This window comes from Corythoichthys intestinalis, chromosome 3, assembly GCF_030265065.1.
Source record: "Corythoichthys intestinalis isolate RoL2023-P3 chromosome 3, ASM3026506v1, whole genome shotgun sequence".
Classification (NCBI taxonomy): Eukaryota; Metazoa; Chordata; class Actinopteri; order Syngnathiformes; family Syngnathidae; genus Corythoichthys; species Corythoichthys intestinalis.
The window spans coordinates 40,785,986-40,804,947 of NC_080397.1; the positions used below are offsets into that span (position 1 = coordinate 40,785,986).

Below are 18,962 nucleotides of genomic sequence, written 5' to 3' on the forward strand. Positions count from 1 at the left end.
TATTACTAAGCTATTGTCTCTCTTGATGCATGACGTCGCTGGCCTTACTCGGAAAATGTCCGAACTAGCATTCAGGTGTAGCAAACACGGAAACGTTAGGAAGCTTTGGAGAGCATTGTCTCAGGCTACGTTCATTCTACAGGTCTTAATGCACGAATCCAATTTTTTCGTGTTTTTCCGACTCGAGTCAGGCATTAACTTGACGGTCTGAACGGGACAAGTCGCATAGAAGTGGACCATTTCAAATACGATCTGGGTCATTTTTGTATGTGGTTCAAATCCGATCTGGGCCACATTTTTCCAGACTGTCGCGGCGGTCTGTACCGTCCAGTGTCCCAAATCCGATTTCAGCTGTGCGTTATTAGCGCCTAGCTTGTAGTGAACATGGCTTTTGGGGAAGGGCCGGGCTTGACAACAGTCATAAAAAATTTAAAATGGGTTGAGGATAAGCATGAGAATGATAGGTTTTCTCTCTGCTCTATGTGAGCTATATTTCAACATTTCCTACACGGCCGGGAGTTGGGAGAGGGGTCTGGCTGCAGCCCGACTTGGAGAGTCGGGGCAAACTGCCCGTATGTGTGTGTGACATGCACGGACAGTGCGTGCATGCTATCGATCCATATAAACTGTGAATATAAGCCTAAACGGGGATTATTTATGTTTGTTATTTGTCTCCTCCTTTTGAAAAACAAAATATGATATCCCTGGAATGACAGATGACTTGTCATTTGTTTTGATGCTTCTGTGCACCGGCGCGTGTCGGACTGCGAATTAGAGCGCATGCGTAATACTTGAATGGTCTCAATGGACAAAAGCATTCTGAACGGGCACGCCAAAAAAACGGATATGACAAAAAATCGGATTTGTGCATTAAGACCTGTAGTATGAACGTAGCCTAATTGAATGAGCAGGGACAAACAGCTTAGAGTCAGAAGTACGTGCGCTATTCTCAAACCTGAACGCACCCCGAGTCTTGGATGACAAATCAACAGAGCAGAGAGTAGACACTGGTTGGTAGTTTCTTCAATTTATTCAGAGTTGAGTAAGTAACGCACCGCTTTTGACCAACACTGCTATTGAATATGTCATTATTATCATTTAAAAAATTTAAGTGACGGGTAAAAATAGATTATGACCGGATTTTTATGACCCTGTCAGTCAAAATGACAGACAACGAAAAAGTCTAGCGCAACCTCTGAGTAGGTATGTGACTTCCACATCCAATATCCCATTTTTCAAAGGAGATAATCTGTTTTATGCTTTGTGTTTGTGTACAGTTGTATACCACACACTGTGCAATGTATAGGTCTTTGTACAGGGGTTTGCATATACTTTCATCTTCGCTTATTTCCATTCGTGCACTGTTATACGGTGGTAGATTTGTGTCAAAAAATGTTAAAACAAAAACGTCTGGCATCAAACAAACTTCCTAAATTGCAAAAATAAGACTTTAAGGAAAATGACAGAACTCAAGCAACCAAAGTAATCTGGAAAGTAAAACTGAACTCTTAAAATGTTTACAATTGTCTTTTTCGTTCTCTTTTGCTCTCACTTTCAAGCTTTCCTTTGTGCGCTGCCTGTCTTGTTGCTTGCAAAGCAGATCTGTCTTGCACCGCCGGTAGAAGGGCATTTTATGAAGTTTCTCTTCATTAGTCAGTTAGATTTTCAGTGCTCCCAAGTTTTTACAGGCCTACTGTTTTCTGCAGCTGTAATCTTCCACCACTGTTATTCAGTGCCAACAACCGGAGTCTTCAACTGATACACATGGAATCTTCTGATGCCTCTAGTGTTGCCAGATTGGATACGGTCTATAAACTTCTCCCTGAATTTAGTTTTTGGACCTTGGAATGCCGTTATATTCGAAATGTCAGTTTACTATACAGTACATGAAAGTAAAAAGAGAAAGCTCAAAAGTCCATCACCTTTCGAGCAGAAACTGTGCAACTTTGGTGTCGTCAATTTTTTCTTCGTTTTCAGTTGTTTCCATTGAATGAAGGCATCTCCAATTCATATCCTTATTTCTGAATATATCAAGATTCGTTTGAGATTCTTAAATCGTTTTTTTTTTTTTATTATTATTATTATTTTTTTTATCTTTTATCAAGTGGTATATGACATCGTTAATATTGGTGGAGGGAGGGACATCCGCTGTTAACACACAATCAAAACAACAACTTTCATGGTTGACAATCAGCTTCTAAAATTTGAAAACCATATGTCTTCAATGTCTATTGAAATATTTGGACCATAGGGCCTGGTTTCTACTAAGGGTATGACAAAATATCGAAATGGTGATATATCGTGATACTTTGCATCCCAAAAGGTTATCGATATGCTCATGCCAAGAATCGAGATATCGTTTTAAAAAGGTGTCAATTTTTAAAAAAACATAAGGAACCAACAAGTTGCTACCAAAATTTTCCACTATAATAATGTCTCTGTTAACTCTATGGATGCCATTGACAGCGCTCGATGCCCAATCCATTAAGACCGGGAAGGGCGAATGAACGTCTGTTTGAAACCAGAGCATTCACAGTCACTCTTTCCAATTATCGTGGCATTTACAGGTCACTTTCTCTTCATTTTAGGACATTTACAGGTCACTTCCTGTTGAGTTTAAGTCACTGCCTATTCATTCCCGGGTCACTTCATGTTCTGTAACCCAAATCAACAGGAAGTGACCCATAATAAGCCCCCAAATCAACAGAAAGTGACTGAATATCAACGGGTAATGAATGACCTGAAATGGTCCAAAATGACCTTGTTGCCTGGCATTGGCTGCCACTAACGGCCAAAGAAGTGGGAGGGGTCCATTTGAAGTGGGAGGGGTTCATTTGCTGCCACCCTCCCAGTTCAAATGGATTGGACGTCTACTAGTAATAAACCTACAGCAGGAGGATGAAGATAGCTTGCTTTTCTGTTTATTAGTTGTTTTCTAGAATTATTTCCTGATGTATCGATAATTGTCATATCGCCATATCATGAGATCATCGTTATGGTGACCTTTGTATCGCAAATCTTATCGTATCGTTGGGTACCTACAGGTTCCCACCCCTAGTCAATACGTATTCAATCTGTTAACGTCAGGCAGGCGGTACAGGTCAGTTACAGCAAGGACAAAACCATTGTAGAGACAGTTTCTACCTAACAGCTGTAAGGGTCCTGAACAAAGGCTGAAATATTCTACTCTAAATGCCTGTGTTTTTTTTTTTTGTTTTGTTTTACATGGTTTTTATTGTGTTTATTTTTATTATTTTATTATTATTTTAGTCCTGTATAGCATCTTACCTTATTGTTTTATAATTTATTGTATTTGTTTTGTTGCTTTTATTCTTCATTTAGTGCTGTTTTTTGCACTGACTGTAGGGCTTTTGCAATTTTGTTCTACATGTTGCAATGACAAATATTAGTTCTATTCTATTCTATTCTATTCTATTCTATTCTATTCTATTCTATTCTATTCTATTCGAAGTGCAATTCTTACATATGGCTCATTTCAATGCGTATGACCAGTTCGACTTTAGGAGGGAATTCATCAGCATTCATCACAATTATTCAGCATTCATCACAATTATTAATAATTATTAATTGCTTTATTTCTTTGTAGCGAACAGAGGAAAAAGAGAGCACTCTAAACATCGTAAGCGTTAATTTTACTTTGAAATGAAAATGACTGTTTGCTTGAGTTATATTATTTTGCTAAAAGTCTTAGGTTTTGGTTACAACCTAGAAACCTTTGTTTGATGCCAGATGTTTTGTGTATTTATTTATTATTTTATTTTATTTTATTTTATTTTATTACACAAATTCACCGTCTATACTGTTAAAGAACAGAATAAGCGAAAGCTGTATTGTTATTTTTGTATTATTTACCAGCTGATATTACATGTTGTCTTTCTTCGCTCAACATTCCAGTCCGGTAGATGGCGGTAATTCAGATGAACGCTTAGCTCCCACTCAAGAAGAAGTCAAAAGTCCATGTAAATACAGACATACTCTGATCGATTTCACTGTGGAAAAAAAAAAAAAAAGCAAATCATCTCTTGGATTTTTAATCACCTATATACCCGATGTATCTTTTGAAAGACACTCGCCAATTAATATGTTTGTTGGGTGTGCTTTGTATTCTACGCCTGTCGAAGACCGAAGACAAGGAATTTTTGGAAGAGTTTTTCAAACGAGAATATTCTCTGGTAAAGCCTTATTCTGGTGAGTTCACTCAACCAATAAACAAACAGGTGTACAGTGCACTGACCATCCACTTAGTTATTGGATAACGTAATTTACTCATTGGTCAATATAGTCGAAATCACTGTTAAAAGATTCGTTTAATATTTATTTGGTAACAAATGTCTTTGATGAGAATGCGATACTTGTCTCAGTAATAACAACAAAGAAAAAAAACTTTGGCGCTCGTGATTTAGAGCTCAACACGGGCAAAGTAATAAAAATGCCTGAATCGAAAAACATTGGGAGTATCGCTTCTCTCCTCTCTGAAAAATATCAACACATTGCGCAAACCTGACAGTTGGTTTAAGCCAGTGGTTCTTAACCTTGCTAAAGGTACCGAACCCGATGAGTTTCACACGTGCATTAACCGGACCCTTTGGAATTATTATTTTTTACCCCCAAATTCAAAATCGATATATCTAAGCTAGCAAGCTAATCGAGTGAATTTCCATTCAAATTTCTTCTCATTTGGACAGCATGTTTTTAAACAGAACAAAATATATGTTTTATCTTTATGCTTGCAGCATCATCAGACCACTAAACCAAGACTGGCCCAATGCGCATATCTTAAAAATGTTCATTCAAATTTGGAGGAATATATCTTATGTTGTTAAACATTAAACCTGCTTGGTTGCATTAACCTCGACCGTGCAGTTTCTGTCAGGTTTACATCTCAAATTATATGAAATTTAATGAAAAACCCTGCACAAAATGATCGCCAAATTTGTACATAAAGTCATTGTTAAAAAAAAACATGAATTTTCTCACAAATCTAATACGTGAATTTGCTTTTCACATTGGAAAATTATGCTCGATTCATTTCATACGGTTTCTATTTTTGTTTTCTTGTCGACCTTATAATTCTATCACATGCTTGCCTCACATACTATTTTCATGGTGTAAAATGTGACGAAAAGGTTGCTTTATGTAAACGCAGCGCATGTTACCCGTAGGTCTGTTGTACTTCCTCATACCAAGTGAGAGTCAACCTTCCACTGAGCAAACCAGTTTCTCCTCCCATCAGAAATCGGACTAGCAGTTGAAAGAATTGGAATAAAGCCTGTAAATTGGGGACTAACCAGTCCAAAACCTGGTCTCAAATGCCGCTTTGCCTGGATTTAGTCAGCATCAAATAATAGGGCCCTACGTTTCTTAACCTTCACTGAACCCCTTAGACCAAACATGTCCAAAGTCAGGCCCGGGGGCCAAATGCGGCCCGTGGTCGAATTTCATCCGGCCCCCAACCTCTGTCATAAAATCAATAACATCTGGGCCGCACACAGACTTAATGAATTGGTCAGCAGTACTTCTACCAGCATATGAAGTAGCTTACACACTAAATTTAACCACTGAAAGGCAGCAGCACTCTAAGCATCATTACCCCGTGTGACCCTTTACTTCCAATTTTCTAAAATGGCGACAATCAACGAAAAAAAAAAGTTGACTGCGACGGCCAGCGCTTCAAGGATAGGTGGAAATTGGACTATTTCGTCACTAAAATACACAACAACGGTGTCTGCCTCATTTGTAGAGACAGTCGCTATTTTGAAAAGTTCAACGTGAGGCGATATTACCAAACAAGACACACTGACATGTACGACAAGATTACAGGGAAGATACGCAGCAAGAAATTGAAGCAACTTGAAGCTAGTTTAATTTCACAGCAGCAGTATTTCGCAAGAGCCCGGGAGTCGAAAGAGAACTCCACAAAGGCTAGTTGCGAGATTGTTGAAATTATTAATTTTAAAAAATTCAATTCAATTCAATTCAATTCAATTTTATTTGTATAGCCCACAATCACAACAGAGGTCTCAAAGGGCTTTACAGAGGCAATATGATGCACAATTAGAAATGAAGCAACAAAGATTAATAGATACAGTCCAAGTCCTGGGTATCCCCTATCCTAAGACCCTCCATGCCGGCAAGGAAAAACTCCAAAAACTCCAGAGTCAATTGGGAGAAAAATGAGAAACCTTGGGGAGTACCACAGTCAGGAGAGATCCACTCCCAGGACGGATAGACAGGAACCCCAGAACGGCTAATGGGAATTAGCAAGCGAAATTGTAGTCCGTAAAAATACAGTGGAGTAAAGGAGCAAGAAGAGGTCCCTCTGGTCAGATGAGACGGGGGTAGCAGCGAGGACGTCAATCCAGCCAGGGGTCCGGATAGTCAGGAGGCTGCAGCTGAAAAATAGCCCCTCCCCAGAGGGGAGGGGGGAAAGGGGACACCGGGTGACTAGTGATGAAGAGACTAGACAACTAGATATTAACATTGGAAAATAGAAATAAAGTAAGACAAGTGGTAGGTAGAGTAAGAAAAGGAGATAGAACTCAGCGGCTGTACTGCCCCCAGCATTATAGCTTCTAGTGCAGCTTAAACTAAACTGTGAGTCTACTCCGACTTCAACTAGCCTAACCATAAGCTTTGTCGAATAGGAACGTTTTTAATCTAATCTTAAATGTGCAGACTGTCTCGGCTTCTTTAATACTAGCTGGAAGCTGATTCCATAAAACAGGGGCTTGGTGGCTAAAGGCTCTAGCTCCGACAGTACTTTTATAAACCGTGGGAACTACCAGTAGACCTGCATTCTGAGATCGGAGTTTTCTGTTGGGGCGGTATGGAACGAGAGCATCGGTGAGATAAGATGGCCCCAACCCATTAATGGTCTTAAATGTAAGAAGGAGTATTTTAAATTTAATTCTAAACTCGACTGGAAGCCAGTGAAGTGCCTGGAGCACAGGGGTGATGTGCTCTCTTCTATTGGTTCCTGTTAAAAGTCTTGCTGCTGCGTTTTGGACTAGCTGAAGACCTTTTAGAGAGTTTTTAGGACAAGCTGCAAGTAGGGAGTTACAGTAATCCAATCTCGATGTAACGAACGCGTGAATTAATTTTTCTGCATCACTTTTAGATAAAATATTTCTAATTTTGGCAATGTTGCGCAGGTGAAAGAAAGCCGTTCTACAGGTGAATGATAAAATGATAAAGCAAATGTGAAACACAGAATGGCTTGGTAAAATTTGCTTAAATATATTTTTCTACGTAAAGGACGTCAGCCAAGGTCGGCCCCCTACATTTTTACCGCACCAAATCTGGCACCCTTTGCAATAAGTTTGGACACCCCTGCCTTAGACTGACTCACCGAACCCCAGGGGTTCGATCGAACCCAGGTTAAGAATCACTGGTTTAAGCATTACACTCATAGCTCAACTCTGCACGTTTACCCCACCAGACATGCTACTAGTGGCAACAACACTATACCTATCATGAAAACTAACTCAAAACGACATACAGTATTATGTAATGCTATGGTGGAATGGAATGCCCTTCCAGACCAAATGTTAAAAACTCAAAAATAAAGTAGTTTCCAAAAACAAATAAAGCAGTATTTTAGGGTTAACTGTATTTAATCTTTGATGCAAATTGTAATGGAATTCTCTTTGTTGTTGCCTTTATGTACTGTATATTACTTATTGTCTATTTTACCTCCTCACTGACATTTTTTCTGTTCATATGTTGAATTATGTCTGTTTTAGTGTGTGAATTTTCGAGATAAGAATGTATTTTTTTCTTTTACATATAGCCTATGTCGATTTGTATGATGATGTCTTGTTTGTTTTATGTTTTGTGTGGACCTTAGAAAGGAGAGCGGATGTGTTCATCAGCTAATGGGGATCCAAATAAAATACAAATACAATATATGTGACCCGGTAAATTTACAATTTATTTTTACTGGTGCATCAGAGAATTGTTTTTTGGGAGAGAAGCACAGTCATGTGGAAGCAGTATTTAGCACACTAAAGTGACGTGTGACTGACAAATGGGCTCAACCCTGACTTCACATGACTTAAAAGATGCTTTATTGCGGGGGCATTGTCGAAAGTTGGCCTAGGCATATTTAGATTCACGTGGTAAATATACCAAAATATACCACACCGTTCGGTAAACAAAACACTTAAAACGCATACTAGTCCTTCTCAAAATATTAGCATATTGTGATAAAGTTCATTATTTTCTGTAATGTACTGTTAAACATTAGACTTTCATATATTTTAGATTCATTACACACAACTGAAGTAGTTCAAGCCTTTTATTGTTTTAATATTGATGATTTTGGCAAAAAAGTCAAGAAACACCAAAAATCCCTACCTCAAAATATTAGCATGTCATGAAAAGGTACTCTAAAGAAGCTACTAACCTAATCATCTGAATCAAGGAATTAACTCAAAACCCCTGCGAAAGATTCCCGAGGCTTTTAAAAACTCCCAGCCTGGTTCATTACTCAAAACCGAAATCATGGGCAAGACTGCCGACCTGACCGCTGTCCAGAAGGCCATCATTGACACCCTTAAGAGGCAAAGACACAGAAAGAAATTTGAGCGAATAGGCTGTTCCCAGACTGCTGTATCAAGGCACCTCAGTGGGAAATCTGTGGGAAGGAAAAAGTGTGGCAGGAAACGCGGCACAATCAGAAGAGGTGACCGCACCCTGAGAAAGATTGTGGAGAAGGGCTGATTCCAGACCTTGGGGGACCTGCAGAAACAGTGGACTGAGTCTGGAGTAGAAACATCCGGAGCCACCTTGCACAGGCGTGTGCTGGAAATGGGCTACAGGTGTATTGAAACAAACAAGTATGGAAGGATGTTGTGATGACAACTGACATGAATAACTGGATTGTATTCGTTTTTAAAAACTGGTTAATAGAGGCTAATACTTGGCTTGCTTAATAGCAGTTCAACTTGTAATACATTAGTAACTTTTATGATTTAAGTGTCAGGTCAGGTTCAAGTAAGCCTTTCTTTTAGGCCAGAATTGATCATAACTTTATTCTGTGAACTTGTAATCGTTTTTTAACTTTGTTTTACCATCAAAGTCAATAAAGGGCAAGTACCGCATGAGCAGCCTTCCTCGCTTTTTTGTTTGTTTCCACTACGTTGGCTCTTAAAGTACTGTTGTTGGGTTTTCTGAAATCATGTAATAATACATCACAACAATTTGGTCATGCAAAGGTTATTTTCCCTACTAAACTGCAAAATGAATCTTGCATGTTAATCGTTGGAGTTGACAATTGAAACATCACTTCCAAAAATAACCGATAGGATAGTCTGAGCCCATTCGCACGACCTGAGGTTGACAGTTTGGGTCTTCTTCCCGGTCAAAGCAAATTACCAACACATATGAATAATTTGTATGTTTATTTGTTTGTGAGTCAGCTGTTTTTTTGTTTGTTTTTTTTTTAAATGGCTTCAGGAGACTTCTCCTACTATCCATCCTATACTCTTTACCTCTGTCTTGCAGGGTTAAGCTTCTCGAGCTCTCCAACGTGGGATCTGAAGGGTACCGCTATGTTGACAACTGATTATCTAAGACTCACACCGGACCAGCCGGCCAGACAAGGAGCTGTCTGGAGTCGAGTTGTAAGTCTGATACAGCAAACTCTAAATCCTTAAATTGCAGTGTCTTAATTTTTAAACCTATATTACAAGCATTCGGACAAACAAGTTATTCCTGTTTGAAACAAGGTTGCAACAAATGCCTTAAATTTTTGTGAATAACAAGAACAACCTGTTGGTCTATTTTTTTGTGTTCTCACTAGCCTTTGATTTTAAAAGAATGGGAGCTCAAGGTGCACTTTAAAATCCACGGGCAAGCAAGAATTTTCATGAGTGGCGATGGTCTTGCCATCTGGTTAACCAAAGAGCGCATGCAGGATGGTAGGAGATGAACAAATACTCATCGATAGAACAGCCTAATGTAAATGAGTTGTTGTTTGTAGTAGTGAGGATAATATAGTAGATTTTCTTCTGCCTCAAGAAAGGTGTCTTTTTTTTTTTTTTTTTGCTCTAAAAATAAACTGAAGCTGTTTGCTTTCAGGGCCCGTTTTCGGAAGCAAAAACCTGTTCACTGGCCTTGGAATATTTGTGGATACTTATCTCAATTCTGGCAAGAAGGCTGATGTGAGTGCTTGCCTTTCCTTCCTTATTTGGGTGTCAATAAATATGGATTCCACAAAACATAGTTTCTTATTCCAGACTAATAAAGTTATGGAGTTGCAGCTTTAGTTACATTTGTTCTGAAGTCTTATCCAAATATATATATTTTTTAATCCAAATCTTTTTTTTTTAAATCGTTTTTCCATAACAAAGCAACATATAATAAACAATATAGAACAACATAGAATAAACAAAAACATGGACATGGAAGCAGCAATCAGTGCACACACTCAAACAACATAGACAAACCATACACAAGTACATAGTCTGGGATATCAGATACAGCTACTTAATTTGATGATTCCACTCCAAAGATTCAGGGGGAGCACAGGCTCCATGGGTAGGAAGGAAGAACTGGGCAGCACCCGAGAGTATTTCATGGGGGGCACATAAATTCAGCATTATTTTCATTTCATTTCATTATTTTCAAAAGTTTTTTTTTGTTCTGAAGTCTTAAGTATAAATATCCTACAATATTCTCAAATACACATTTCTTTAAGGTTGTTGACATTTTTACTTTGTCATTTATGTGTTTTACTCACCAGTATGTTCATAAGGATTAATTTTCTCCTCAACCAGCTCCCATCAAAGTTTTAAAATGAATAGCTGATTTCCTCTTAAACCAGAGAAGATGTTGAGAAATGCACAAAAGAAAGCAAACAATCAATACAGCATTTTGATCCATGTCAGTCAGCCGTACCAATTCAGAAATACCACTTAGGCTGTTGGAGATCAGTTGGCAGGTCCACAGATGTCAACTCTGCATTTAAACTATTTAAGAACTATTTACGAGGCATTATTTATTTAAAAGGAACATTAGAATATGTTTCAACTTTATTGGTGAGTGATGCACAACATCATTTTCTCTTCTGTTAAGGGTGTTTAAAACCCTGTAGTCACACTACAGGTCAAATTGACCGGTTTCGGGTACATCATTGCTGTTTCAAACAAATGAACATTACATGAGTTAATTCTCAGGTGTTTTAGGCTCAATTACACGTTTTAAGTAACCAATGTCTTCCTCACTCAGAGGAGTGTCCCTTATATATCAGTGATGTTGGGGAATGGGACCCTTTCTTATGACCACGATCGTGATGGAATACCCACTGAGCTTGGAGGCTGCCCGGCAATGGCTCGTAATGCAAGACATGAGACATTTCTGCTCATCAGATACTCCAAAAACACATTGACGGTAGTAAATCCAATTCTTAGAACAGTTTTGTATATTCTCATTTGTATATTGCATATTGATCATGAGATGGTCATGCTTTATTTGATGAAGTGGATGTAAACAACAAACAAGTAGCTGTGATATTACTGTTGGATGAAAAAGTCAATGTTTTGTTTCCTATTGTTTCATAGTAAGACTTTAAAGTAGTCACCCATGTCCACTATTGGCCTCTATAGAAGAAAAGGCAAAATTTAAACACCGCTCCCATCTGCTCCATTTCAAAATTAAAAATGAAGCATAACTTTATCCATGAACTATACAGATAATTCCCTTTATCCCCTTATAGGTTATGTTTGATGATGGTCAACAAACTTGGAAAGACTGCACCAGCATCTCCGGTCTACATTTGCCTCGAGGCTATTACCTTGGGGCCTCGTCTGCCACTGGAGACCTCTCAGGTACATACAAAAAATGAAATAATGATAATTTTCAGAAGCCTCAGCGATTGAGGGCTAGATGTTGACATGCATATTGCTACAGATAACCATGACATCATCTCCATGAAGTTGTACGAGCTAACAGTGGAGGAGGAACCAAATGATGAGCCGACCATCCCAAGGGTTGATAACATGAAGCAATTCCAAGGTAGAAAAAAATAAGCTTCCCTTCCATCCGAGTGAGCTTTTTATGTAGCGTAGTTAGAGGTGGGAATCTTGGGGCACCTAACGATTCGATTATGATTCAGAGGCTACAATTCGACTAAAAATCGATTATTGATCCTTAAAATGGACTGGACATCTAGTGCCGTCAATGACATTAAAATATGAACCTTTACAGCCAGTTCTCCCATCTTAAGTGATGTGGATATCTGTTATTGTCAATGGCAGGCAATTAGTTACCGTAATATGAATATGAAATGCATGATTGTGTAGTTTTAACCTCAGCCTTAACCTACAGATAGTCCGAATAGTTACAAGGTTAATGGAGACATAAAAAAGCGAGAAATTGGTAGTTACATTAAAAGTGCCATATGGAGTTTGTCACTATTTCACTTGCAATTGCCACCTCCGGCCGAAAGCGTAACTGCAGCCTATGTTAAGCTTGTGCATGATGTACATGCTTGTACGAGCACAAACATAAAGCAACAAGCTTTTGGCCTATCAAATCAGCACCAGAAATGTAAAAACAGCAAACGTGATTGTTTACTAGCAAGTTGTAGTGTATGTGTGTTAGAAAAGTGTTATTGCCAAGCGGAGATTACCGTAATTTCCCGAATACAAGGCGCACCCGTGTATAATGCGCACCCCCTAATTTACTTGTAAAATCTAGCGAAAATTATTGTACCCGTTTATAACGCGCACCCTAATTTTAGCACCAATAAATAGAAGAATACAAGAAAACAGAGCTCGTGTACAGATACATAAATGTCATTTTACTAACTGGTGAAACACAGCACAAGCATAGCATATTGGTAGTTCAAAACATTACCATAAACTGACAATATTTACGGTAATAATATGATTTGACAACTTCTCCAATTTACCAGAATCTAGGAGAAAACAAAACAGATGTGACTTTTCTTTTAAGGCTGCTGTATAACTTGCTAGTTTCATCATGATGAAAAAATGTTTTTTCCATGGATTGATACGGTAAAATGAAAGTGAGAACACAAGTCGGAAATCCGAGAGAGCTCATCGCTGTCGAAACTGTGACATATTGGTATTCTAAGTTATGTTGTTCTATGTTGTGGCACTGGTGGATCCATGCTGCTGTATTGTCATATCTATGTTGTGATTGTCTATGAGCCAGAGGGCCGCTGAGGCTAGACAAAAGAGCGCCGCATTATAGCCGGACTGTCGGCATTTAAGTTAATTGAAAGCAAGAAATAAAACGTTGAACACGGCACTCGAAGTATTCTAGTTTTTTTTCAATACAAGATAAAACAGACACGACAGTAACAATAGTAACTATTGTTATTTGGGTTAGTTGACGGACACACACAGGAAGTCTGTGTTGTTACGTTTGTTATGGTCCGAGTTGCGGAGCTGCAATAAACGTTGACACAAATGAGTTCAAGAAACTAAATTCTGTGCTTTATAAAGAGTGAAAAAAGCAGAATTTAACACAGACAAAATCATTCGGCCGTTCGGAGTGAAGTATTACCGAAACAAAATGGTGACGTCAGGTACCGTAATGGTCGGCAACGGATCGCCGCACACCTTTCTTCAACACAACGTGGCCGTGTCAATAAAAAAATCGGTTTATGTATGTATATATATATATATTTCTGTCTCCATCCATGTACCCGTTTATAATGCGCACCATGATTTTACAAGTTGATTTTGGGGGGGGGGGGGAAATGCACGTTATATTTGGGAAATTACGGTAGGCTTAGCCGCAGTGAAACCGCTGCTTCCGACCTGCACAGGCGCATGTTCGCCTAGAGCAGACATGTCCAAAGTGCGGCCCAGGGGCCAAATGCGGCCCGTGGCCAAATTTCATCCGGCCCCCAGCCTCTGTCATAAGATCAATAACGTCTGGCCCACACTCAGACTTAATAAATTGGTCAGCAGTACTGCTACCAGAAAATGAAGTAGCTTACACACTAAATGCTGCTCCTCATTTACCCACTAAAAGGCAGCAGTACTCTAAGCAACATTACCCCGTGTGAGCCTTGACTTCCAATTTTCTAAAATGGCGACGATCAACAACAACAAAAAGAAAGTTGACTGCAATGGCCAACACTTCAAGGATAGGTGGAAATTGGACTATTTTTTTTTCACTAAAATACGCAACATTTGTGTCTACCTCATTTGCAAAGAGACAGTCGCTGTTTTTAGAAAGTTCAATGTGAGGTGATATTACCAAAAAAGACATGTACGACAAGATTACAGGGAAGATACACAGCGAGAAATTGAAGCAACTTGAAGCTAGTTTAATTTCACAGCAGCAGTATTTTGCAAGAGCCCGAGAGTCGAAAGAGAACGCCACAAAGGCTAGTTGCGAGATTGTTGAAATTATTAATTTAAAAAAATTATAAAGCAAATGTGACACACAGAATGGCTTGCTAAAATTTGCTTAAATATATTGGTCTAGGTAAAGGACGTCAGCAAAGGTCGGCCCCCCACATTTTTACAACACCAAATCTGGCCCCCTTTGCAAAAAGTTTGGACACCCCTGGCCTACAGTGTTCGACCCGAACTCTCTCTGTTGAAGGGAAGAAAAAGGGCTTTTTTTCAGGCAGTCTCAGTTAAAATGTCAGGGCCCTGTATATTCATCAGATGGGGTGAAGCATGTAATGAGCTGTGTTGTTAATTTTACTTTAGAAAAGTAATTAATTACAGTTAAAAATTACTTCTCCCAAAAAGTAATTGCGTTAGTAACTCAGTTACCTGAATTTAAAAGTAATTAGTTACTTGGCAAAGTAACTAGTGATAATTTTCATGTGTTGTTTTTTTTCTCAAAAAAAAAAACCCCAAAACAAACAAAAAAAAAGGTCACACAATGTGAAGTTTAAAGGGTTTTTGGGACAATTGGCCCTAGCCCAATTCTTTACCCTCCACTTAACTAGACACAAGAGTATTGTGATAACTAGATAGTAACCTTTGCTATGTGTGGAAGTCCCTCCACTTAACTAGACGCAAGAGTATTGCGATAACTAGATAGTAACCTTTGCTATGCGTGGAAGTCATTTAAAGTTGTGAATCAACCGTTAAAGTTGTTAAAATTGCTCCCGCTATTGCATTAGTTCCCTTCTGTCTACTTTCAACATGTGTAAGTTTTAAAACTGTTTCATCATTTAAAGATAGATTTAAGTCAAGATTTGGCCGATTTAGGACCATTTTAGATTATTATTATTATTATTATTATTATTATTTATTTATTTTTTTAAAAGTAGGTTCGCTAGGAAAGATGTCTACAACAGAGCCTTCCTGAGAGGTTTACTGCTTTAAGATGGCGGCTGTTTACTAACGCATGTAGTCATTAAACATGTTGCCAATGCAGCCATGTCTAACATTTGCATCTAGTTCTATAATATGTGATATCTACCGTATCATGTGGGCGTAGTTTGTAGGCTACAGTCAGGTATTATTGGAGCCACCTAGCATCGCGTTTGCAACGGCGTCTTCCCCACTCTGCTCTGCTCTCTCGTCTCCGTGAGTCCGTCTCTCTGACTTTTTTTTATTCAACCAACTTAGTAACTCATAGTAACGCACGCTTTCCCGCCTCAGTAACTGTAACGGCGTTGCCAAGATGAGAAAAGTAATTAATTAGATTACTCACTATTGAAAAAAATAACGCTGTTATATTGTAACGCCGTTATTAACAACACTGGTAATGAGTTGAAAAATATTTTACAATAACACTATAAATTCCATACAGTACCTGTAAGAAATACTAGTAAAACTAATTTCCAGTGCAATCACATTTTCTTTGCAGTGAAAATTGAAGAGGAGCAGATGAGTGCAGTCCAGCTGTTCTTTGGCCTTCTCTTCACCATCCTGGGCCTGGGTGTGCTGGCAGTGGTTGGGTTGATAGGATACGGACGCTGGAAGCAAAACAAACGCAAACATTTCTATTGATAAAAATTTACGAGCAAATGGTTTGTGGTTGAGAGACCCCACAATGCAAAACACCTAAAAGTTTACAATCTAATGAACAACGATTCTTAACACTAGCTACTATGGCTGACAGGTGAGCAACCTGTGTGAAGAGAATAATTACTTGATACTTGCAATGAGATGAAGCTATTTAATTGTGGAAAGTAACATTGTCACTGATACTGTGGTATTAGATGTGACCGCATTTTCACCTTCAGAAATATGCTAAATGAATGAAGTTCATATCAACATCCTAGATCACATTCTTTGAAATTAGTAGCGGTATTCAACTTGAAAATGTCCTTACTTCTGTTAGCCAGCTGATGTCGCCATCATAAAATCTTTGTAGCATTTTAGGCGTTTTCTGCAACAACCACAAAAAAAATATAATAACAATTTTGATAGGATACTGATGCAGTTGTGCTTGTGCAACAAGACGATTTGTGTCAACTGGTCCAAGCACTGACATGAGGCTTGAGTCATGCTCAAACCACATTTGATTTGATTTGAATCTTAAAATATGCTCATTTTCATTGTGGCGCAAGAAGAGTTTTACTCATTTAATCTTAACCCCTTAGTTTTTGTCAGGAACAGTTGTGTTTGTGCTGTCAAACACCTGCTGTGAATTATTGCCATTTACTTTTTTCTTTTGAAGCAATTTACAGCTGTCATTGGTTTAGTACGAGGTTGCATTATTACAGTGGTGATACAATCTAAATTTGTGTTAAAAAAAAAAAAAAAAAAAAAAAAACACTTTTACACACTTACACAACAATCATTATTACATTAAAGAGCTGTATGTAAAAAAATACACTATGCAAAAAACAAAAAAAAACAGTATAGCTGTGACTCAGGAAGCTTTTTGTTATAATGTCAACCAAAAAACAGAGCCTCCCCCCACCCCCCTTGAATGTATTTTGTTACTGTGAATGCTCTGTTGTGGTGTGGCTTCCAAAAATTAGCCATTGTTGCACTGGGGAAATGTCTGTCTGCCACTGACTGCACTCACCAGAATTATATCATAAGCAATTCATGTACATACATGTACATATTTTGGGCCTCCACAAAAACTGGCAAGTCAAAATATGGACAGAATCTGCCTTGTTCAAAATGGCTGCTTGTTGGTGCTCTTTGTAAACCTAGGTATACTTTGAGTTTGGAGGTCAAAGCAGGAAATGTATAACTTTTTCATGGGATCAGACACAGGAGGACCGAAGGTTGAGGTTGTGGGCAAGTTACTAAATGTATGGGTTTGCACCACCAATCACTGCTGTGTGTGTTTGTTGAAGTACACAATGACAAGCACTGGAATTTCATACACGAAGTTCCCTGGGAAATTGCACCCCTTTTTTGCACGATTACCCCCAATGTATACAGTTTATGAGAAACGATACCGGCTTTATTCTTGAGGCAGTTGGGGTCAATGATTTTGTTAGTGTTTTGTGGGAACTAAACACGTTTCCTTTTTTTGTATTAAAGATGATTATTATTTCTTGTTGTCCGTTCAATATTGGAGTCTTCATGTAAGTACTACATGGTCAAACTTGTTTGCTCATTGTTCATGACAGTTTCTCTGCCGTTTCAAGTGTTAAGAATAAATGAAGCAGACAATGCAGACTTGTTTTCAGTGTGTTGCAGCCTTAATTATTTTGGAAACAAGACAACTGTAGTCTGTAGCTCCAGTCAATTTTCCTTTCCAAGCATTTTACATGTCATAGCTGTAAAGGCAGTTTATTCTGGCAGGTTATGTAAGATATTCAAACAACTGTATACACAGCACTTAAATAATTAGCATGATTTTTGCATTTAACTTATATTTAACTGTATTAACCTCTTCGTATGGCAAATTGTGAGATTTCTAATCTCCGCAGGGATCCGAATACAGAGTTTTGTTTGCCGTTTACTGAACAGTAATGGTTTGTACCACTAGAGGGCTTCCTGTACTAAGTTTTGCAGAACTGTGTGTGTGTGTGTGTATATATGTATGTATATATATATATATATATATATGTATATATATATACTGGACTGTCTCAGGAAATTAGAATACACAATATTCTAATTTTTTGAGACAGTCCAGGACAATATTCTAATTTCCTCTCAGGAAATTAGAATATTGTGTATTCTAATTTCCTGAGACAGTCCTGTATATATACACAGGACTGTCTCAAAAAATTAGAATATTGTGTATTCTAATTTCCTGAGACAGTCCAGTATATATATATATATTGCCCCATGGGACCTTAATGGGAAAAAAAGAGAAAAATCCAACCTTCAATACAAGTGCATTTATTCAGTGGGGAAAAAACCCACATAAAGAAATAATTATTTGACATCAAATAATGTGTGTCACAATTATTAGCACCCCTGGTGTTAATACTTTGTACAACCCCCTTTTGCCAACAAAACGGCACCTAATCTTCTATAATGTTTCACAAGATGGGAAAAGAGAAAGATGGATCTTCAGCCATTCCTCTTTATATATATATCGTCTCGCCCACCCGGGCGATATGGTCTCTCCTCTCAAGCTCGGGTCCTCTACCAGAGGCCTGGGAGCTTGAGGGTTTTATAAATACATACATACATTTATATATATATATATATATATATATATATATATATATATATATATATATATATATATATATTTAAGGGCAGTCAAATGATTAAAATTTTTTAATTGAGTTAATCACAGCTTAAAAACTAATCGTAATTAATTGCGATTCAAACCATCTCTAAAATATGCCATATTTTTCTGTAAATTATTGTTGGAATGGAAAGATAAGACACAAAACGGATATATACATTCACACAAGATGGCATTAACATTATTAACATTCTTTCTGTTAAAAGGGATCCACGGATAGAAAGACTTGTAGTTCTTAAAAGATAAATGTTAGTACAAGTTATAGTAATTTTATTTTAAAACCCCTCCTAATGTTTTTGTTTTAATAACATTTCTAAAATTTT

General features: G+C 38.0%; 1 protein-coding gene across 1 annotated transcript; it reads left to right on the forward strand.

Annotated features, from left to right (window-relative positions):
- The first annotated feature begins 3,975 nt into the window (after positions 1-3,975).
- On the forward strand, positions 3,976-17,974 carry lman2lb (lectin, mannose-binding 2-like b). Its single transcript, XM_057832891.1, has 8 exons — positions 3,976-4,209; positions 9,526-9,644; positions 9,824-9,941; positions 10,102-10,184; positions 11,251-11,412; positions 11,738-11,849; positions 11,932-12,036; positions 15,832-17,974. Exons 1-8 carry the CDS (start codon positions 4,071-4,073, stop codon positions 15,972-15,974), a joined length of 981 nt encoding a protein of 326 aa, XP_057688874.1. The 5' UTR covers positions 3,976-4,070; the 3' UTR covers positions 15,975-17,974.
- Positions 17,975-18,962: the final 988 nt, after the last annotated feature.